The sequence below is a fragment of the Gouania willdenowi genome, chromosome 17 (assembly GCF_900634775.1).
Source record: "Gouania willdenowi chromosome 17, fGouWil2.1, whole genome shotgun sequence".
NCBI classification, from domain to species: domain Eukaryota; kingdom Metazoa; phylum Chordata; class Actinopteri; order Blenniiformes; family Gobiesocidae; genus Gouania; species Gouania willdenowi.
This window is the reverse complement of record NC_041060.1, coordinates 1,293,949-1,318,825: the sequence shown is the minus strand read 5'-3', so window position 1 is coordinate 1,318,825 and position 24,877 is coordinate 1,293,949. Positions and strand designations below refer to the sequence as shown.

General features: G+C 30.1%; 1 protein-coding gene and 1 long non-coding RNA gene across 2 annotated transcripts in view; one reads left to right on the top strand and one right to left on the bottom strand.

The window, feature by feature from the left end:
- LOC114479407 (elongation factor 2) overlaps positions 1–22,632 on the bottom strand; it is a 32,994-nt gene extending 10,362 nt beyond the window's left edge. Inside the window, exons 1-5 of the mRNA XM_028473072.1 lie at positions 22,490–22,632; positions 20,724–20,938; positions 19,647–19,828; positions 18,421–18,632; positions 17,471–17,649 (exon numbers count right to left, since the gene is read on the bottom strand). Coding sequence (XP_028328873.1) covers positions 17,471–17,649; positions 18,421–18,632; positions 19,647–19,828; positions 20,724–20,938; positions 22,490–22,492 — 791 coding nt within the window. The 5' untranslated portion in view covers positions 22,493–22,632. The remainder of the gene's footprint in view (positions 1–17,470; positions 17,650–18,420; positions 18,633–19,646; positions 19,829–20,723; positions 20,939–22,489) is intronic.
- On the top strand, positions 16,273–16,909 carry LOC114479409 (uncharacterized). Its single transcript, XR_003675992.1, has 2 exons — positions 16,273–16,307; positions 16,611–16,909. It is a non-coding gene; the product is annotated as an uncharacterized LOC114479409 (long non-coding RNA).
- Positions 22,633–24,877: the final 2,245 nt, after the last annotated feature.

Here is a 24,877-nt window from a genome sequence, read left to right as displayed (position 1 = left end):
AATGACAAAAAACAAAAATCACCCAAAATCAAAAGTAAGGCTATAACAAGGCATATTTTTTCAAAAATTTCAAAAAAAAAAAAAAATTGAGTTAGGACCATCATTAGACCCTAAAAACTACTGCAAATATAATGCACATACTTAAAATGGGCTAAGAAAGCAGTAAGACACAAAAAATGACAAAAAACTATAATCACCCAAAATCAAAAGTAAGGCTATAACAAGGCATATTTTTTCAAAATTTCAAAAAAAAAAAGAAATTGAGTTAGGACCATCATTAGACCCTAAAAACTACTGCAAATATAATGCACATACTTAACATTGGCTAAGAAAGCAGTAAGACACAAAAAATGACAAAAAACTATAATCACCCAAAATCAAAAGTAAGGCTATAACAAGGCATATTTTTTCAAAAATTTCAAAAAAAAAAAAAATTGAGTTAGGACCATCATTAGACCCTAAAAACTACTGCAAATATAATGCACATACTTAAACAGGGCTAAGAAAGCAGTAAGGCACAAAAAATGACAAAAAACAAAAATCACCCAAAATCAAAAGTAAGGCTATAACAAGGCATATTTTTTCAAAAATTTCAAAAAAAAAAAAAAAATTGAGTTAGGACCATCATTAGACCCTAAAAACTACTGCAAATATAATGCACATACTTAAAATGGGCTAAGAAAGCAGTAAGACACAAAAAATGACAAAAAACTATAATCACCCAAAATCAAAAGTAAGGCTATAACAAGGCATATTTTTTCAAAAATTTCAAAAAAAAATAAGATTGAGTTAGGACCATCATTAGACCCTAAAAACTACTGCAAATATAATGCACATACTTAAAATGGGCTAAGAAAGCAGTAAGGCACAAAAAATGACAAAAAACAATAATCAGCCAAAATCAAAAGTAAGGCTATAACAAGGCATATTTTTTCAAAAATTTCAAAAAAAAAAAAAATTGAGTTAGGACCATCATTAGACCCTAAAAACTACTGCAAATATAATGCACATACTTAAAATGGGCTAAGAAAGCAGTAAGACACAAAAAATGACAAAAAACTATAATCACCCAAAATCAAAAGTAAGGCTATAACAAGGCATATTTTTTCAAAAATTTCAAAAAAAAAAAAAATTGAGTTAGGACCATCATTAGACCCTAAAAACTACTGCAAATATAATGCACATACTTAAAATGGGCTAAGAAAGCAGTAAGGCACAAAAAATGACAAAAAACAAAAATCACCCAAAATCAAAAGTAAGGCTATAACAAGGCATATTTTTTCAAAAATTTCAAAAAAAAAAAAAAATTGAGTTAGGACCATCATTAGACCCTAAAAACTACTGCAAATATAATGCACATACTTAAAATGGGCTAAGAAAGCAGTAAGACACAAAAAATGACAAAAAACTATAATCACCCAAAATCAAAAGTAAGGCTATAACAAGGCATATTTTTTCAAAAATTTCAAAAAAAAAAAAAATTGAGTTAGGACCATCATTAGACCTTAAAAACTACTGCAAATATAATGCACATACTTAAACAGGGCTAAGAAAGCAGTAAGGCACAAAAAATGACAAAAAACAAAAATCACCCAAAATCAAAAGTAAGGCTATAACAAGGCATATTTTTTCAAAAATTTCAAAAAAAAAAAAAATTGAGTTAGGACCATCATTAGACCCTAAAAACTACTGCAAATATAATGCACATACTTAAAATGGGCTAAGAAAGCAGTAAGGCACAAAAAATGACAAAAAACTATAATCACCCAAAATCAAAAGTAAGGCTATAACAAGGCATATTTTTTCAAAAATTTCAAAAAAAAAAAAATTGAGTTAGGACCATCATTAGACCCTAAAAACTACTGCAAATATAATGCACATACTTAAACAGGGCTAAGAAAGCAGTAAGGCACAAAAAATGACAAAAAACTATAAACACCCAAAATCAAAAGTAAGGCTATAACAAGGCATATTTTTTCAAAAATTTCAAAAAAAAAAAAAATTGAGTTAGGACCATCATTAGACCCTAAAAACTACTGCAAATATAATGCACATACTTAAAATTGGCTAAGAAAGCAGTAAGACACAAAAAATGACAAAAAACTATAATCACCCAAAATCAAAAGTAAGGCTATAACAAGGCATATTTTTTCAAAAATTTCAAAAAAAAAAAAAATTGAGTTAGGACCATCATTAGACCCTAAAAACTACTGCAAATATAATGCACATACTTAAACAGGGCTAAGAAAGCAGTAAGCACAAAAAATGACAAAAAACTATATTCACCCAAAATCAAAAGTAAGGCTATAACAAGGCATATTTTTCAAAAATTTCAAAAAAAAAAAAATTGAGTTAGGACCATCATTAGACCCTAAAAACTACTGCAAATATAATGCACATACTTAAACAGGGCTAAGAAAGCAGTAAGACACAAAAAATGACAAAAAACTATAATCACCCAAAATCAAAAGTAAGGCTATAACAAGGCATATTTTTTCAAAAATTTCAAAAAAAAAAAAATTGAGTTAGGACCATCATTAGACCCTAAAAACTACTGCAAATATAATGCACATACTTAAACAGGGCTAAGAAAGCATTAGGACACAAAAAATGACAAAAAACAAAAATCACCCAAAATCAAAAGTAAGGCTATAACAAGGCATATTTTTTCAAAAATTTCAAAAAAAAAAAAAAAATTGAGTTAGGACCATCATTAGACCCTAAAAACTACTGCAAATATAATGCACATACTTAAACATGGCTAAGAAAGCAGTAAGGCACAAAAAATGACAAAAAACTATATTCACCCAAAATCAAAAGTAAGGCTATAACAAGGCATATTTTTCAAAAATTTCAAAAAAAAAAAAATTGAGTTAGGACCATCATTAGACCCTAAAAACTACTGCAAATATAATGCACATACTTAAAATGGCTAAGAAAGCAGTAAGACACAAAAAATGACAAAAAACTATAATCACCCAAAATCAAAAGTAAGGCTATAACAAGGCATATTTTTTCAAAAATTTCAAAAAAAAAAAAAAATTGAGTTAGGACCATCATTAGACCCTAAAAACTACTGCAAATATAATGCACATACTTAAACAGGGCTAAGAAAGCAGTAAGGCACAAAAAATGACAAAAAACTATATTCACCCAAAATCAAAAGTAAGGCTATAACAAGGCATATTTTTCAAAAATTTCAAAAAAAAAAAAATTGAGTTAGGACCATCATTAGACCCTAAAAACTACTGCAAATATAATGCACATACTTAAAATGGGCTAAGAAAGCAGTAAGACACAAAAAATGACAAAAAACTATAATCACCCAAAATCAAAAGTAAGGCTATAACAAGGCATATTTTTTCAAAATTTCAAAAAAAAAAAAAAATTGAGTTAGGACCATCATTAGACCCTAAAAACTACTGCAAATATAATGCACATACTTAAACATGGGCTAAGAAAGCAGTAAGGCACAAAAAATGACAAAAAACTATAAATCACCCAAAATCAAAAGTAAGGCTATAACAAGGCATATTTTTTCAAAAATTTCAAAAAAAAAAAAAAATTGAGTTAGGACCATCATTAGACCCTAAAAACTACTGCAAATATAATGCACATACTTAAAATGGGCTAAGAAAGCAGTAAGACACAAAAAATGACAAAAAACTATAATCACCCAAAATCAAAAGTAAGGCTATAACAAGGCATATTTTTTCAAAAATTTCAAAAAAAAAAAAAATGAGTTAGGACCATCATTAGACCCTAAAAACTACTGCAAATATAATGCACATACTTAAACAGGGCTAAGAAAGCAGTAAGGCACAAAAAATGACAAAAAACTATAATCACCCAAAATCAAAAGTAAGGCTATAACAAGGCATATTTTTTCAAAAATTTCAAAAAAAAAAAAAATTGAGTTAGGACCATCATTAGACCCTAAAAACTACTGCAAATATAATGCACATACTTAAAATGGGCTAAGAAAGCAGTAAGACACAAAAAATGACAAAAAACTATAATCACCCAAAATCAAAAGTAAGGCTATAACAAGGCATATTTTTTCAAAAATTTCAAAAAAAAAAAAATTGAGTTAGGACCATCATTAGACCCTAAAAACTACTGCAAATATAATGCACATACTTAAACAGGGCTAAGAAAGCAGTAAGGCACAAAAAATGACAAAAAACTATAATCACCCAAAATCAAAAGTAAGGCTATAACAAGGCATATTTTTTCAAAAATTTCAAAAAAAAAAAAAAATTGAGTTAGGACCATCATTAGACCCTAAAAACTACTGCAAATATAATGCACATACTAAAACAGGGCTAAGAAAGCAGTAAGACACAAAAAATGACAAAAAACTATAATCACCCAAAATCAAAAGTAAGGCTATAACAAGGCATATTTTTTCAAAAATTTCAAAAAAAAAAAAAATTGAGTTAGGACCATCATTAGACCCTAAAAACTACTGCAAATATAATGCACATACTGAAACAGGGCTAAGAAAGCAGTAAGGCACAAAAAATGACAAAAAACTAAAATCACCCAAAATCAAAAGTAAGGCTATAACAAGGCATATTTTTTCAAAATTTCAAAAAAAAAAAAAAATTGAGTTAGGACCATCATTAGACCCTAAAAACTACTGCAAATATAATGCACATACTTAAAATGGGCTAAGAAAGCAGTAAGGCACAAAAAATGACAAAAAACTATAATCACCCAAAATCAAAAGTAAGGCTATAACAAGGCATATTTTTTCAAAAATTTCAAAAAAAAAAAAAATTGAGTTAGGACCATCATTAGACCCTAAAAACTACTGCAAATATAATGCACATACTTAAACAGGGCTAAGAAAGCAGTAAGGCACAAAAAATGACAAAAAACAAAATTCACCCAAAATCAAAAGTAAGGCTATAACAAGGCATATTTTTCAAAAATTTCAAAAAAAAAAAAAATTGAGTTAGGACCATCATTAGACCCTAAAAACTACTGCAAATATAATGCACATACTTAAACATGGCTAAGAAAGCAGTAAGACACAAAAAATGACAAAAAACTATAATCACCCAAAATCAAAAGTAAGGCTATAACAAGGCATATTTTTTCAAAAATTTCAAAAAAAAAAAAAAATGAGTTAGGACCATCATTAGACCCTAAAAACTACTGCAAATATAATGCACATACTTAAACAGGGCTAAGAAAGCAGTAAGGCACAAAAAATGACAAAAAACTATATTCACCCAAAATCAAAAGTAAGGCTATAACAAGGCATATTTTTCAAAAATTTCAAAAAAAAAAAAAATTGAGTTAGGACCATCATTAGACCCTAAAAACTACTGCAAATATAATGCACATACTTAAACAGGGCTAAGAAAGCAGTAAGGCACAAAAAATGACAAAAAACTATATTCACCCAAAATCAAAAGTAAGGCTATAACAAGGCATATTTTTTCAAAAATTTCAAAAAAAAAAAAAATTGAGTTAGGACCATCATTAGACCCTAAAAACTACTGCAAATATAATGCACATACTTAAACAGGGCTAAGAAAGCAGTAAGGACACAAAAAATGACAAAAAACTAAAATCACCCAAAATCAAAAGTAAGGCTATAACAAGGCATATTTTTTCAAAAATTTCAAAAAAAAAAAAATTGAGTTAGGACCATCATTAGACCCTAAAAACTACTGCAAATATAATGCACATACTTAAACATGGCCTAAGAAAGCAGTAAGGACACAAAAAATGACAAAAAACTATAATCACCCAAAATCAAAAGTAAGGCTATAACAAGGCATATTTTTTCAAAAATTTCAAAAAAAAAAAAAATTGAGTTAGGACCATCATTAGACCCTAAAAACTACTGCAAATATAATGCACATACTTAAACAGGGCTAAGAAAGCAGTAAGGCACAAAAAATGACAAAAAACTAAAATCACCCAAAATCAAAAGTAAGGCAAATTTTTTCAAAAATTTCAAAAAAAAAAAAAATTGAGTTAGGACCATCATTAGACCCTAAAAACTACTGCAAATATAATGCACATACTTAAACAGGGCTAAGAAAGCAGTAAGGCACAAAAAATGACAAAAAACTATAATCACCCAAAATCAAAAGTAAGGCTATAACAAGGCATATTTTTTCAAAAATTTCAAAAAAAAAAAAAATTGAGTTAGGACCATCATTAGACCCTAAAAACTACTGCAAATATAATGCACATACTTAAACAGGGCTAAGAAAGCAGTAAGGCACAAAAAATGACAAAAAACAAAATTCACCCAAAATCAAAAGTAAGGCTATAACAAGGCATATTTTTCAAAAATTTCAAAAAAAAAAAAAATTGAGTTAGGACCATCATTAGACCCTAAAAACTACTGCAAATATAATGCACATACTTAAACATGGCTAAGAAAGCAGTAAGGCACAAAAAATGACAAAAAACTATATTCACCCAAAATCAAAAGTAAGGCTATAACAAGGCATATTTTTTCAAAAATTTCAAAAAAAAAAAAAATTGAGTTAGGACCATCATTAGACCCTAAAAACTACTGCAAATATAATGCACATACTTAAACATGGGCTAAGAAAGCAGTAAGGACACAAAAAATGACAAAAAACTATAATCACCCAAAATCAAAAGTAAGGCTATAACAAGGCATATTTTTTCAAAAATTTCAAAAAAAAAAAAAATTGAGTTAGGACCATCATTAGACCCTAAAAACTACTGCAAATATAATGCACATACTTAAACAGGGCTAAGAAAGCAGTAAGGCACAAAAAATGACAAAAAACTATAATCACCCAAAATCAAAAGTAAGGCTATAACAAGGCATATTTTTTCAAAAATTTCAAAAAAAAAAAAAAAAGGAGTTAGGACCATCATTAGACCCTAAAAACCTACTGCAAATATAATGCACATACTTAAAATGGGCTAAGAAAGCAGTAAGGACACAAAAAATGACAAAAAACTAAAATCACCCAAAATCAAAAGTAAGGCTATAACAAGGCATATTTTTTCAAAAATTTCAAAAAAAAAAAAAATTGAGTTAGGACCATCATTAGACCCTAAAAACTACTGCAAATATAATGCACATACTTAAACAGGGCTAAGAAAGCAGTAAGGCACAAAAAATGACAAAAAACTATAATCACCCAAAATCAAAAGTAAGGCTATAACAAGGCATATTTTTTCAAAAATTTCAAAAAAAAAAAAAATTGAGTTAGGACCATCATTAGACCCTAAAAACTACTGCAAATATAATGCACATACTTAAAAATGGGCTAAGAAAGCAGTAAGACACAAAAAATGACAAAAAACTATAATCACCCAAAATCAAAAGTAAGGCTATAACAAGGCATATTTTTTCAAAAATTTCAAAAAAAAAAAAAATTGAGTTAGGACCATCATTAGACCCTAAAAACTACTGCAAATATAATGCACATACTTAAACAGGGCTAAGAAAGCAGTAAGGCACAAAAAATGACAAAAAACTAAAATCACCCAAAATCAAAAGTAAGGCTATAACAAGGCATATTTTTTCAAAAATTTCAAAAAAAAAAAAAAATTGAGTTAGGACCATCATTAGACCCTAAAAACTACTGCAAATATAATGCACATACTTAAACAGGGCTAAGAAAGCAGTAAGGCACAAAAAATGACAAAAAACATAAATCACCCAAAATCAAAAGTAAGGCTATAACAAGGCATATTTTTTCAAAAATTTCAAAAAAAAAAAAAAATTGAGTTAGGACCATCATTAGACCCTAAAAACTACTGCAAATATAATGCACATACTTAAACAGGGCTAAGAAAGCAGTAAGGCACAAAAAATGACAAAAAACTAAAATCACCCAAAATCAAAAGTAAGGCTATAACAAGGCATATTTTTTCAAAAATTTCAAAAAAAAAAAAAATTGAGTTAGGACCATCATTAGACCCTAAAAACTACTGCAAATATAATGCACATACTTAAACAGGGCTAAGAAAGCAGTAAGGCACAAAAAATGACAAAAACATAAATCACCCAAAATCAAAAGTAAGGCTATAACAAGGCATATTTTTTCAAAAATTTCAAAAAAAAAAAAATTGAGTTAGGACCATCATTAGACCCTAAAAACTACTGCAAATATAATGCACATACTTAAACAGGGCTAAGAAAGCAGTAAGACACAAAAAATGACAAAAAACTATAATCACCCAAAATCAAAAGTAAGGCTATAACAAGGCATATTTTTTCAAAAATTTCAAAAAAAAAAAAATTGAGTTAGGACCATCATTAGACCCTAAAAACTACTGCAAATATAATGCACATACTTAAACAGGGCTAAGAAAGCAGTAAGGCACAAAAAATGACAAAAAACTAAAATCACCCAAAATCAAAAGTAAGGCTATAACAAGGCATATTTTTTCAAAAATTTCAAAAAAAAAAAAAAAATTGAGTTAGGACCATCATTAGACCCTAAAAACTACTGCAAATATAATGCACATACTTAAACAGGGCTAAGAAAGCAGTAAGGCACAAAAAATGACAAAAAACTAAAATCACCCAAAATCAAAAGTAAGGCTATAACAAGGCATATTTTTTCAAAAATTTCAAAAAAAAAAAAATTGAGTTAGGACCATCATTAGACCCTAAAAACTACTGCAAATATAATGCACATACTTAAACAGGGCTAAGAAAGCAGTAAGACACAAAAAATGACAAAAAACAAAAATCACCCAAAATCAAAAGTAAGGCTATAACAAGGCATATTTTTTCAAAATTTCAAAAAAAAAAAAAAATTGAGTTAGGACCATCATTAGACCCTAAAAACTACTGCAAATATAATGCACATACTTAAACAGGGCTAAGAAAGCAGTAAGGCACAAAAAATGACAAAAAACTATAATCACCCAAAATCAAAAGTAAGGCTATAACAAGGCATATTTTTTCAAAAATTTCAAAAAAAAAAAAATGAGTTAGGACCATCATTAGACCCTAAAAACTACTGCAAATATAATGCACATACTTAAACAGGGCTAAGAAAGCAGTAAGGCACAAAAAATGACAAAAAACTATAATCACCCAAAATCAAAAGTAAGGCTATAACAAGGCATATTTTTTCAAAAATTTCAAAAAAAAAAAAAATTGAGTTAGGACCATCATTAGACCCTAAAAACTACTGCAAATATAATGCACATACTTAAACAGGGCTAAGAAAGCAGTAAGGCACAAAAAATGACAAAAAACTATAATCACCCAAAATCAAAAGTAAGGCTATAACAAGGCATATTTTTTCAAAAATTTCAAAAAAAAAAAAAAATGAGTTAGGACCATCATTAGACCCTAAAAACTACTGCAAATATAATGCACATACTGAAACAGGGCTAAGAAAGCAGTAAGACACAAAAAATGACAAAAAACTATAATCACCCAAAATCAAAAGTAAGGCTATAACAAGGCATATTTTTTCAAAAATTTCAAAAAAAAAAAAAATGAGTTAGGACCATCATTAGACCCTAAAAACTACTGCAAATATAATGCACATACTAAAACAGGGCTAAGAAAGCAGTAAGACACAAAAAATGACAAAAAACTATAATCACCCAAAATCAAAAGTAAGGCTATAACAAGGCATATTTTTTCAAAAATTTCAAAAAAAAAAAAAAAATGAGTTAGGACCATCATTAGACCCTAAAAACTACTGCAAATATAATGCACATACTTAAAATGGGCTAAGAAAGCAGTAAGACACAAAAAATGACAAAAAACTATAATCACCCAAAATCAAAAGTAAGGCTATAACAAGGCATATTTTTTCAAAAATTTCAAAAAAAAAAAAAATTGAGTTAGGACCATCATTAGACCCTAAAAACTACTGCAAATATAATGCACATACTTAAAATGGGCTAAGAAAGCAGTAAGGCACAAAAAATGACAAAAAACTAAAATCACCCAAAATCAAAAGTAAGGCTATAACAAGGCATATTTTTTCAAAAATTTCAAAAAAAAAAAAATTGAGTTAGGACCATCATTAGACCCTAAAAACTACTGCAAATATAATGCACATACTTAAAATGGGCTAAGAAAGCAGTAAGACACAAAAAATGACAAAAAACTATAATCACCCAAAATCAAAAGTAAGGCTATAACAAGGCATATTTTTTCAAAAATTTCAAAAAAAAAAAAATTGAGTTAGGACCATCATTAGACCCTAAAAACTACTGCAAATATAATGCACATACTTAAACAGGGCTAAGAAAGCAGTAAGGCACAAAAAATGACAAAAAACTAAAATCACCCAAAATCAAAAGTAAGGCTATAACAAGGCATATTTTTTCAAAATTTCAAAAAAAAAAAAAAATGAGTTAGGACCATCATTAGACCCTAAAAACTACTGCAAATATAATGCACATACTTAACATGGGCTAAGAAAGCAGTAAGACACAAAAAATGACAAAAAACTATAATCACCCAAAATCAAAAGTAAGGCTATAACAAGGCATATTTTTTCAAAAATTTCAAAAAAAAAAAAAAATTGAGTTAGGACCATCATTAGACCCTAAAAACTACTGCAAATATAATGCACATACTTAAACAGAGCTAAGAAAGCAGTAAGACACAAAAAATGACAAAAAACTAAAATCACCCAAAATCAAAAGTAAGGCTATAACAAGGCATATTTTTTCAAAAATTTCAAAAAAAAAAAAATTGAGTTAGGACCATCATTAGACCCTAAAAACTACTGCAAATATAATGCACATACTTAAAATGGGCTAAGAAAGCAGTAAGACACAAAAAATGACAAAAAACTATAATCACCCAAAATCAAAAGTAAGGCTATAACAAGGCATATTTTTTCAAAAATTTCAAAAAAAAAAAAAAATGAGTTAGGACCATCATTAGACCCTAAAAACTACTGCAAATATAATGCACATACTTAAACAGGGCTAAGAAAGCAGTAAGACACAAAAAATGACAAAAACTAAAATCACCCAAAATCAAAAGTAAGGCTATAACAAGGCATATTTTTTCAAAAATTTCAAAAAAAAAAAAAAATTGAGTTAGGACCATCATTAGACCCTAAAAACTACTGCAAATATAATGCACATACTTAAAATGGGCTAAGAAAGCAGTAAGGCACAAAAAATGACAAAAAATAAAAATCACCCAAAATCAAAAGTAAGGCTATAACAAGGCATATTTTTTCAAAAATTTCAAAAAAAAAAAAAATTGAGTTAGGACCATCATTAGACCCTAAAAACTACTGCAAATATAATGCACATACTTAAAATGGGCTAAGAAAGCAGTAAGGCACAAAAAATGACAAAAAACTAAAATCACCCAAAATCAAAAGTAAGGCTATAACAAGGCATATTTTTTCAAAAATTTCAAAAAAAAAAAAAATTGAGTTAGGACCATCATTAGACCCTAAAAACTACTGCAAATATAATGCACATACTTAAACAGGGCTAAGAAAGCAGTAAGGACACAAAAAATGACAAAAACTAAAATCACCCAAAATCAAAAGTAAGGCTATAACAAGGCATATTTTTTCAAAATTTCAAAAAAAAAAAAAATTGAGTTAGGACCATCATTAGACCCTAAAAACTACTGCAAATATAATGCACATACTTAAACAGGGCTAAGAAAGCAGTAAGGCACAAAAAATGACAAAAAACTATAATCACCCAAAATCAAAAGTAAGGCTATAACAAGGCATATTTTTTCAAAAATTTCAAAAAAAAAAAAAATTGAGTTAGGACCATCATTAGACCCTAAAAACTACTGCAAATATAATGCACATACTTAAAATGGGCTAAGAAAGCAGTAAGGACACAAAAATGACAAAAAACTAAAATCACCCAAAATCAAAAGTAGGCTATAACAAGGCATATTTTTCAAAAATTTCAAAAAAAAAAAAAAATTGAGTTAGGACCATCATTAGACCCTAAAAACTACTGCAAATATAATGCACATACTTAAACAGGGCTAAGAAAGCAGTAAGGCACAAAAAATGACAAAAAACAAAAATCACTCCAAAATCAAAAGTAAGGCTATAACAAGGCATATTTTTTCAAAAATTTAAAAAAAAAAAAAAATGAGTTAGGACCATCATTAGACCCTAAAAACTACTGCAAATATAATGCACATACTTAAACAGGGCTAAGAAAGCAGTAGGCACAAAAAATGACAAAAAACAAAAATCACCCAAAATCAAAAGTAAGGCTATACAAGGCATATTTTTTCAAAATTTCAAAAAAAAAAAAAAAATTGAGTTAGGACCATCATTAGACCTAAAAACTACTGCAAATATAATGCACATACTTAAACAGGTGCTAAGAAAGCAGTAAGGCAACAAAAAATGACAAAAACTAAATCACCCAAAATCAAAATAAGGCTATAACAAGGCATATTTTTTTCAAAAATTAAAAAAAAAAAAAAAATTGAGTTAGGACCATCATTAGACCCTAAAAAACTACTGCAAATATAATGCACATACTGAAACAGGGCTAAGAAAGCAGTAAGGCACAAAAAATGACAAAAAACAAAAATCACCCAAAATCAAAAGTAAGGCTATAACAAGGCATATTTTTTCAAAAATTTCAAAAAAAAAAAAAAGTGAGTTAGGACCATCATTAGACCCTAAAAACCACTGCAAGTATAATGCACATACTTAAAATGGGCTAAGAAAGCAGTAAGGCACAAAAAATGACAAAAAATAAAATCACCCAAAATCAAAAGTAAGGCTATAACAAGGCATATTTTTTCAAAAATTTCAAAAAAAAAAAATTGAGTTAGGACCATCATTAGACCCTAAAAAACTACTGACAAACATAATGCACATACTTAAAATGGGCTAAGAAAGCAGTAAGGAACAACAAATGACAAAAAACTAAAATCACCCAAAATCAAAAGTAAGGCTATAACAAGGCATATTTTTCAAAATTTCAAAAAAAAAAAATGAGTTAGGACCATCATTAGACCCTAAAAACTACTGCAAATATAATGCACATACTTAAAATGGGCTAAGAAAGCAGTAAGACACAAAAAATGACAAAAAACTATAATCACCCAAAATCAAAAGTAAGGCTATAACAAGGCATATTTTTTCAAAAATTTCAAAAAAAAAAAAATTGAGTTAGGACCATCATTAGACCCTAAAAACCACTGCAAATATAATGCACATACTTAAACAGGGCTAAGAAAGCAGTAAGACACAAAAAATGACAAAAAACTAAAATCACCCAAAATCAAAAGTAAGGCTATAACAAGGCATATTTTTTCAAAAATTTCAAAAAAAAAAAAAATTGAGTTAGGACCATCATTAGACCCTAAAAACTACTGCAAATATAATGCACATACTTAAAATGGGCTAAGAAAGCAGTAAGACACAAAAAATGACAAAAAACTATAATCACCCAAAATCAAAAGTAAGGCTATAACAAGGCATATTTTTTCAAAAATTTCAAAAAAAAAAAAAAAATGAGTTAGGACCATCATTAGACCCTAAAAACTACTGCAAATATAATGCACATACTTAAACAGGGCTAAGAAAGCAGTAAGACACAAAAAATGACAAAAAACTAAAATCACCCAAAATCAAAAGTAAGGCTATAACAAGGCATATTTTTTCAAAAATTTCAAAAAAAAAAAAAAATGAGTTAGGACCATCATTAGACCCTAAAAACTACTGCAAATATAATGCACATACTTAAACAGGGCTAAGAAAGCAGTAAGGCACAAAAAATGACAAAAAACTAAAATCACCCAAAATCAAAAGTAAGGCTATAACAAGGCATATTTTTCAAAAATTTCAAAAAAAAAAAAAAATTGAGTTAGGACCATCATTAGACCCTAAAAACTACTGCAAATATAATGCACATACTTAAAATGGGCTAAGAAAGCAGTAAGGCACAAAAAATGACAAAAAACTATAATCACCCAAAATCAAAAGTAGGCTATAACAAGGCATATTTTTTCAAAAATTTCAAAAAAAAAAAAAATTGAGTTAGGACCATCATTAGACCCTAAAAACTACTGCAAGTATAATGCACATACTTAAACAGGGCTAAGAAAACAGTAAGTTACAAAAAAGCCGAAAATCAAGGCATATTTTTCAAAAATTAAAAAAAAAAAAAAAATTGAGTTAAGGCTATTATTAGACCCTAAAAACTACTGCAAAATTAATGCACATACGTAAAAAGGGCGAAGAAAGAAGTAAGGCACCAAAAATTATGAAAATCAAAAGTCACCCAAAATCGAAGGTAAGGTATATTTTTGAAAAATTCAAAAAAATTGAGTTAAGGCCGTTGTTAGACTCTAAAAAACTACTGCAAATATAATGCACATACGTAAAAAGGGCTCAGAAAACAGTAAGGTACAAAAAAAGACAAAAATCAAAAATCACCCAAAATTGAAGTAAGGCATATTTTTCAAAAATTAAAAAAAAAAAAAAAATTGAGTTAAGGCCATTATTAGACCCCAAAAACTACTGCAAGTATAATGCACATACTTAAAATGGGCTAAGAAAGCAGTATGGCGCAAAAAATGACAAAAATTAAAAATCACCCAAAATCAAAGTAAGGCTATAACAAGGCATATTTTTTCAAAAATTTCAAAAAAAAAAAAAATGAGTTAGGACCATCATTAGACCCTAAAAACTACTGCAAATATAATGTACATACTTAAACAGGGCTAAGAAAGCAGTAAGGCACAAAAAATGACAAAAAACTATAATCACCCAAAATCAAAAGTAAGGCTATAACAAGGCATATTTTTTCAAAAATTTCAAAAAAAAAAAATTGAGTTAGGACCATCATTAGACCCTAAAAACTACTGCAAATATAATGCACATACTTAACATGGGCTAAGAAAGCAGTAAGACACAAAAAATGACAAAAAACTATAATCACCCAAAATCAAAAGTAAGGCTATAACAAGGCATATTTTTTCAAAAATTTCAAAAAAAAAAAAATTGAGTTAGGACCATCATTAGACCCTAAAAACTACTGCAAGTATAATGCACATACTTAAAATGGGCTAAGAAAGCAGTAAGACACAAAAAATGACAAAAAAGTAAAATCACCCAAAATCAAAAGTAAGGCTATAACAAGGCATATTTTTTCAAAAATTTCAAAAAAAAAAAAAATTGAGTTAGGACCATCATTAGACCCTAAAAACTACTGCAAAGATAATGCACATACTTAACGGGCTAAGAAAGCAGTAAGGCACAAAAAATGACAAAAAACTAAAATCACCCAAAATCAAAAGTAAGGCTATAACAAGGCATATTTTTTCAAAAATTTCAAAAAAAAAAAAATTGAGTTAGGACCATCATTAGACCCTAAAAACTACTGCAAATATAATGCACATACTTAAACAGGGCTAAGAAAGCAGTAAGGCACAAAAAATGACAAAAAACTATAATCACCCAAAATCAAAAGTAAGGCTATAACAAGGCATATTTTTTCAAAATTTCAAAAAAAAAAAAAAAATTGAGTTAGGACCATCATTAGACCCTAAAAACTACTGCAAATATAATGCACATACTTAAAATGGGCTAAGAAAGCAGTAAGACACAAAAAATGACAAAAAACTATAATCACCCAAAATCAAAAGTAAGGCTATAACAAGGCATATTTTTTCAAAAATTTCAAAAAAAAAAAAATTGAGTTAGGACCATCATTAGACCCTAAAAACCACTGCAAGTATAATGCACATACTTAAAATGGGCTAAGAAAGCAGTAAGACACAAAAAATGACAAAAAATAAAAATCACCCAAAATCAAAAGTAAGGCTATAACAAGGCATATTTTTTCAAAAATTTCAAAAAAAAAAAAATTGAGTTAGGACCATCATTAGACCCTAAAAAATACTGCAAATATAATGCACATACTTAAAATGGGCTAAGAAAGCAGTAAGACACAAAAAATGACAAAAAACTATAATCACCCAAATCAAAAGTAAGGCTATAACAAGGCATATTTTTTCAAAAATTTCAAAAAAAAAAAAAAATTGAGTTAGGACCATCATTAGACCCTAAAAACTACTGCAAATATAATGCACATACTTAAACAGGGCTAAGAAAGCAGTAAGACACAAAAAATGACAAAAAATAAAAATCACCCAAAATCAAAAGTAAGGCTATAACAAGGCATATTTTTTCAAAAATTTCAAAAAAAAAAAAAAATGAGTTAGGACCATCATTAGACCCTAAAAACTACTGCAAGTATAATGCACATACTTAAAATGGGCTAAGAAAGCAGTAAGGCACAAAAAATGACCAAAAATAAAAATCACCCAAAATCAAAAGTAAGGCTATAACAAGGTATATTTTTTCAAAAATTTCAAAAAAAAAAAAAAAAAAGAGTTAGGACCATCATTAGACCCTAAAAACCACTGCAAGTATAATGCACATACTTAAAATGGGCTAAGAAAGCAGTAAGGCACAAAAAATGACAAAAAACTATAATCACCCAAAATCAAAAGTAAGGCATATTTTTTCAAAAATTTCAAAAAAAAAAAATTGAGTGAAGGCCATCATTAGACCCTAAAAACTACTGCAAGTATAATGCACATACTTAAACAGGGCTAAGAAAACAGTAAGTTACAAAAAAAGCCGAAAATCAAGGCATATTTTTCAAAAATTAAAAAAAAAAAAAAATTGAGTTAAGGCTATTATTAGACCCTAAAAACTACTGCAAAATTAATGCACATACGTAAAAAGGGCGAAGAAAGAAGTAAGGCACCAAAAATTATGAAAATCAAAAGTCACCCAAAATCGAAGGTAAGGCATATTTTTGAAAAATTCAAAAAAATTGAGTTAAGGCCATTGTTAGACCCTAAAAACTACTGCAAATATAATGCACATACGTAAAAAGGGCGAAGAAAACAGTAAGGTACAAAAAAAGACAAAAATCAAAAATCACCCAAAATTGAAGGTAAGGCACAAAAATGGAAAAAAAAAAAAATATCACCGAAAAGAAGGTAAGGCTATAGTAAGGCATAAAAACGGGCAAAAAAATTTCAAACAACCCTAAGCGGAAGTAGGGCTATATTAAGGCGTAAAAATGGGTGAAAAATCTCAAACACCAAAACAGAGGTAATATAGTAAGGCTTGAATTTTGACGAAAACATTTCAACCGCCCCTAAATGAATGTAAAGCTATAGTAAGGCATGAAAACAGGCAAAAAAATTTAAAATGCCTCAAAACAGAGGTAACATAGTAAAACATGAATTTTGAGGATTTTTTTTCAAACACCTTAAAATAGTAAGGCATAAAAAATATAGTGACATGAATTTTGAGAATTTTTTTTTAAATGCCTCAAAAAGAAGAAAGAAGGTAAGGCTATAGTAAGGCATAAAAATGGGCGAAAAAATGTCAAACACCCCAAAACGGAGGTAATATATTAAGGCATGAATTTTGACCAAAAAAATTCAAAGTGGTTTTGGGGTTTAGTTACTATTCGGTTCTCAATCAAACTTCCTCACCTGTCTCCCCACAGCTTCTTCATCATATCCTCCACCTTCTTACACCAGTTCACTGGTCCCAGCTGGGAAAACCCCTTGGCAGTGAATTTAGCCACGTACATTTCAGCAAACTGCTTTAAAGTGAAGGCCCAGCCATGGAGGCCAGAGCCAAAGCCCACAGTACCGATGACCGGGTCAATCTGAGGGGAAAACACAACATATGAATAACTGTGTAGGGACACACCAGTGCTTTTCAACCTTGGGGTCGTGGAATTCAAATGGGGTCGCCTGAAATGTCTAGTAATTGATTAAAAAATATTACTGATTAAAATTACGTTTTCGCAATTTTGTAAAATTGTTATTCCTTTTCAAATTAAAACACCATCACACAATCTCAAACAACTGTATTGTATATTTTCACCTCCTCAAATATAAATCCAGTTGAAAAAATACAGTGTAAAAATGAAATAGTTAATTAAATAAATAAATAATGAAAATGAAAATTGTAATATTGTAACTTTTGTTTAAATTACTATGCTTTTTCAAATTAAAACGCCACAAAAAATCTCTGTATTCTAACTTTTACTTTCTTAAATTTAAATCTAGTATAAAAAATACAGTATAAAAATTATGAAATTGTTAATTAATTAAGATTGAAAATCTAAATTATATTTATGTAATTTCAAAAAATACATTATTATTTTTCAAATTAAAACACCACAGACAATCTCAAACAACTGTATTCTATATTTTCACCTCCTCAAATATAAATCTAGTTAAAAAATACAGTGTAAAAATATCTGAGCTGGTGCATCTCGCCACTATAGTTCCACTCGTAACAATACATCACAAACATGATCAAAAAAGTTTTACATTTGTGAAATCAAAATGGGGTCACGATCCCAAAATGACTGGGAAACACATTTAAAAGAATTTTTGATGATGACTCAGAGACACATGTGAAGCCTCACCATGATGCTCCCCATGGGCCCCCCCTCGTTCTCTCCGTAGGTGGAGATAATGACGTTGACGTTCTCTACAATGCGCTGAAACGTCTGAAAAAGCTCATCAGGTTGGAGTTGCAGCTCCAGCAGAGCCCGATCCATCTTGTTCATCATCAGGACCGGTTTGATGCGCTCGGCGATCGCCTGCCTCAGCACCGTCTCTGTCTGCACACACACACCTGTACAAGAGGACACACACACACACTGGTGAGTCTGAGGACAAACAGGATGAATTATGTCACATAGGGCTCGATATTTCTCAATATTTTTTCACAAAATGGCGATAAATTTGCTGATGCAAAATGCCACACAGGCTAAAAAAACATCAGGACACTTTAACAATTGTAAAAAAAAATAAAAAAAAAACTTGTGTGTGAACGGCCTTAAAAGTAAATGCACAAAATGACAGCAAAAAATACACAAAATTACTACAAAAACACAAATTAACAGATAAATCCACAAAAGAAAAAAAGAAATACTTAATAGGACAAAAAAATGCAGAAAAAGAGAAAAAGTGGACAATGGGACAACAAAAATACATAAAAAATATACAAAGAAAATAGAAAAATAGAAAAGAAAATCCCAAAAAAATGAGTGATTACAAAAATACACAGAATGACTCAAGAAAACACACAAAACAACAACCAAAATACACAAAACGACAAAAAATTACTCAAAACTAAAAATCTACACAGAATGATGTAGAATTGTGCAAAATGAACAAGAAAAATACACAAAAGAACAACAAAAATACACAAAAGGACACAAAAAGAGAAATAGGATAACAGAAATACATAAAAGAACAAAATACACAATGGGACAACAAAACTAAAGAACCACATACAAACCAAAAAATACACAAAACAACGCAGAAAGGCATCCAAATTACAGAGAAATACACAAAATAACAACACAAATACTCAACACAAATTGTCATAGGACAACAAAATATACAAAAAGAGAAAAAATTGACAATGGGACAACAAAAATACAAGAACAACATACCAAAAAATACACAAAATGACTCCTAGAATGAGTATTGAAATACAAAAAAAGCTATTAAATAAAAGAAATATATTAATATAGGCGATACTGTATTTTTCTAAATCAGCAAAATTGAAAACTCGATATATCTTGAATCTCGATATACTGTATTGCTCAGCCCTAATGTCACACCTTATGTTGTAAATCACCTGAGACGCAGTCCACCACGACCAGGGCTCCATCGGTTACTCTGAGGGCGGCTGTGACCTCTGAGGAAAAATCCACATGACCCGGAGAGTCGATGAGGTTGATGAGGAAGCCGTTTCCATCTTTGCTCTGTTTGATGAAGGCCAGGTCGTTTTCTCCCAGCTCGTAATACAAAGAGATGGCTCTGAGGTAACACACACAGGGATGTAAAAAAACTATCCATAAATCCACACATTTTAATAACATCTTCATATACTCTGCAGATAGTAACAATAGGATTTAGATTACAACTAAAATATGACACAGTATGTCCTTTAATAACATAATAATTACATTAAATGCTTAATATGTTATTGTTTATTGTGACACAAAGGTGCATTAAGTTAAAACAGACATTGGGCAACAAAAATACTTCAAAAACACAAGATGAGGACAAAAGTACAAATAAAAATATACAAAGAAAATAGAAATATATAAAAGAAAATCACAAAAAATGAGTAATTACAAAAATACACAGCATGACTCAAGAAAACACAAGATGACAACAAATCTACCCAGAATGATGTAGAAATATGCAAAACGACAACAAAAATAAACAAAAACACAACAAAATGACTCCAAAAAAACAAGATGACAACAAAAACACACAAAAATACACAAATAAAAAAAAGAAAAATACAAAGGAAAATAAAAAAAATTACACAGAATGACAGAAAACAAACAACAACACAAATACACAAAATGACAAAAACTTACTCAGAGAAACAGACAAAATAAACAGAAAAATACACAAAACGATGACATAAACACACAACACATGAACAAAAACACACAAACTGAGAAAAACACACTTAACAACAACACAAACACACCAACCATTTTATTCTTTACTGTGTTAATGCTCAGATTGGTCATTATGTGACCACAAACATGTGACCCTCACATGTTTGTGGTCCACTGTGATAAACTCTGAGTTACATTAACTCTATGTCTCAGGATTTGACTGAACTATCACTCCAGCTGGATTTTTCATCTACTTAACCTAAGAATAACTTGTATTTTCATGGCTTTAACCATACGTAGATTTGATGGTGATGCAGCGCTCCTGCTCATCTTTGCGTGTGTCAGTGAATCGTGTTTCTCCAGCTCGAGCTGAGGCGATGATCCCAGCCTTGGACACCAGCGAGTCAGTCAGCGTGGACTTCCCGTGGTCCACGTGGGCGATCACAGACATGTTCCTGATGTTGGACTTTTTGTCCATGATGGCACGAATCTGATCCACAGTAAAGTTCACCTGTGAAGGTTAAATATAATGACATTTACTCATTTTAAAAACCTTCATTCATTCATTCATTCATTCATTAATGTTTCTATTTATATCCAACACCAACTCCTGATGCCAGTTCCAAGTAGAGTTATAAAAAGAAAGATATGTTTGAAATTGAATCCAGGAAGAGTGGACACTGCATAAAGCAGACATGGGAAACTGGAGGCCCGGGGGCCACATACGGCCATCGGTTCAGTTTTGTTTTGCCCCGAAAGTACAAAATGACTGTGAAAATACACAAAAATAACAAAACACGCAAAATGACAGAAAAATATAAAAAAAGCACAACAAAACACAAAATAATAACAATTACTGCAAAAATACACAAAATATGACAACAAAATACACAAAATATGACAGACATACAAAAAAGGACAACAAGTTTTTTTTTAAAACACACAAAAGGAGATAAAAATATATACAAAATGGCAACAAAACCCCCACAAAAATAAAATGACTCCAAAAAACACGTAAAATGAGAACAATAGCAAACAAAAGGAGAGAAAAACTTATACAAAATGACAATATATATACATCAATAATATATACATCAATAAAAATGCACAAAATGACTCCTAAAACACAGACAAAACTCTTTGTTGTTTCATGTATTAATGATAAGATTGGTTATTATTTTAAATGCTGACATAAATGTTGATATAATGTGGCCCCACAGCTCAGACAATCACATTTTGTTTGCTTATTTTTTGTGTCATTTTTCTTGTATTTCTCTGTCATTTTGTGCAGTTTGTGTTTTTATTGGTGTGTTTTTATTGTCCCTTTATGTATTTTTCCATCATTTTCTGTGTTTTTAAGTCATATTTGTGGATTTTCTGCCACTTTCCATATTTGCATATTTATTTTATGTTTTTGTTACCATTTTGTGTATTTTTCTATAATTTTGAGTGCTTTTGAAGTCATATTTGTGTATATTCTATCATGTTGTGTGTTTTACCTGTCCTTTTGTGTATTTTTGCTTTGTTTGTGTGTGTTTCTGTTGCCCTTTTGTTTTGTTTTTTTGTCATTTTGTGTGTTTTTGAAGTCAATATGCAATCTCATCTAATGCTTTTGACTGCTTTACAAAAATATATACCTATCAATTCAAGGAGGATAGAAGAAAAAAAGAGAAGAAAGACCAAATCTAAACTAAATCCTGATCAAAAACATTTAAAAATATCATTTTTTAAATAAATTATAAAGTTGAGAGAACAGAGTTTATTTTAGGAGCAGTTGTCCCGTGGTGACCCTGCTATGGTTTTATAATGACATATTTCAGTGACGCAGTGCCTTTAGTTGCAGATTAAACGTTATTTCTATAGAACAGGCCTCAGCACTGTTGTTTCACACTGACATTAGTAAACATGATATCCCTCCGCACAATGACACAGCACTATAATATAATATTACAGCGTTAAATGGGCCAGAAAGGGCTGGACAGTCAGCAGTTATTACAGTTTATTCATGTTTTACAGCTCAACACCTTTTTAATTTATAACTGACAGTGGTCGGTACACTCACCATGTTGTCAGTAGGTCAGTGTTGTCGGTGTTTAGTTGTAGACAGACTCAGAGGACAGGACAGACACCGCCTGATGCTGCAGCTGATGTTTCACGTCACGTAGTTCTCTGAAAGAAACAGCAGGGGGCGACATAGCTCAGCATTAGGCCTCAGCTGTCATTCACTTTTAAAAGTACAGCACAATTAAACTGGGAATATCTATAGCAGTGGTCCCAGTCCCCGTCCCCCTTCAGACAATTAACCTGAAGCCATGTACCCCCTACTCCTGATAACTTCAAACACATAATAATGTAATGTCACATATAATGTAGCCCGACTGTGAATTTTACCTATCATGTTGAGGAAAAGTAAATAATAATAATAATAATAATAATAATAATAATAATAATATTTGCATTTCAAGTTAGGATGCAGATGCTCTCCCGTGTCACACTGCATTAGCTTATCAATGGCATTAACAAGTATTATCATTATTCAGCCTAGCAATAACCTAGCAATAGCATTAACCTAGCATTATTATTTACCTAGTATTAACTTTAACATAGCATTATCTTTAACCTAGCAATAGCATTCGCCTTAACCTAACATTCGCTTAGCAAAAACCTAGCATTAACCTAGCATTAGCATTCACCTAACATTAACGCTAACCCAGCATTAGCCAAACATTAACATTAACCGAGCATCAGCATTAACCTAGCAATAACATTAACCTAGCATCATCATTAACATTTGCACTAGCATTAACCTCGCTTTATTATTGACCTAATATTAACTTTAACCTAGCATTATCTTTAACCTAGCAATAGCATTAACCTAGCATCATCATTAACATTCGCATTAGCATTAACCTAGCATTATTATTGACCTAGTATTAACTTTAACCTAGCATTATCTTTAGCCTAGCAATAGCATTAGCCTTAACCTAACATTTGCTTAGCAAAAACCTAGCATTAACCTAGCATTAGCATTCACCTAACATTAACTCTAACCCAGCATTAGCCTAACATTAAAATTAACTGAGCATCAGCATTAACCTAGCAATAGCATAACCTAGCATCATCATTAACATTCGCATTAGCATTAACCTAGCTTTATTATTGACCTAATATTAACTTTAACCTAGCATTCTCTTTAACCTAGCAATAGCATTAACCTAGCATTTAGCCTTAACCTAACATTAGCTTAGCAATAAACTATTTTTACCATCATCATCATTAACCTAGCATTAGCATTCACCTAACATTAACCTTAACCCAGCATTAGCCTATCAATAGCATTAACTTAGCATCAGCATTAACCTAGCAATAGTATTAACTTAGCATCATCATTAACATTCACATTAGCATTAACCTAGCTTCATTATTGATTTTAACCTAGCATTATCTTTAGCCTAGCAATAGCATTGACCTAGCATTAGCTCTAACCTAACATTAACTTAGCAATAACCTAGCATTAACCTAGCATTAGCATTAACCTTACATTAACTTGAACCCAGCATTAGCCTAGCATTAGCATTAACCTAGCATTAGCATTAATCTAGAAATAGCATTAGCTTAGCATTAGCATTAACCTAGCATTAACATTAACTGCTACAATTATATTCTAGTTTCCAATGTTGTCAGCGTTTTTAATATCTATGCGCGTACCCCCATGACAATACGCGTACCCCACTTTGGGAACCTAGGATCTATAGCAGACATAAGCAACTGGTGGCCCTCGGTCTAATTTTGTGCGGCCCCCAAAACAGATCACCAAAACTTGTATTGCAATAAGTTGGAACACACACAGACAGAGTTGCTCATCCCCCATCTATAGCCTATACCAGGCGTTCTCATTTGGGGCCGCGAGACACTGGGAGGGGGTCTCCAAATGCCTTCAAGAAACTAAGAATATATAAATATATATATATATTTTTTTTAACATTTTGAGCCATTTTTGCTTATTTTTTGGCCTTTTTCTGCAACTACACCAAACTTGCCACATTTTAACCTATTTTCATCACTTTTTCTTGCCATGTTTTTGCTTCTTTTAATGTATTTTTGCTACATTAATCCCATTTCTGCCACTTCTCCATCAAGTTTCAATGACTTTTCTGAATTTTTTCCACTTTCAAGACATGTTTGTCACTTATAAACCCTTTCTACCACTTTTCTACCTAATGTCACATATTTTGACCCATTATTGTCACTTTTAACCTCTTTTCATCATATTTCATGCTTATTTTTGTCAATTTAACCACATTCATGATTTGCCAGGCCCATTCTTACTTTTTAAACAACATGCAGAACTCTGTTATTTTGTGTGACTCAGAGAATACACAAAACAACAACAAAAAACACAAAATGAGAATAAAATGACTCGAAAAACAAAACAGAAATACACAAAATC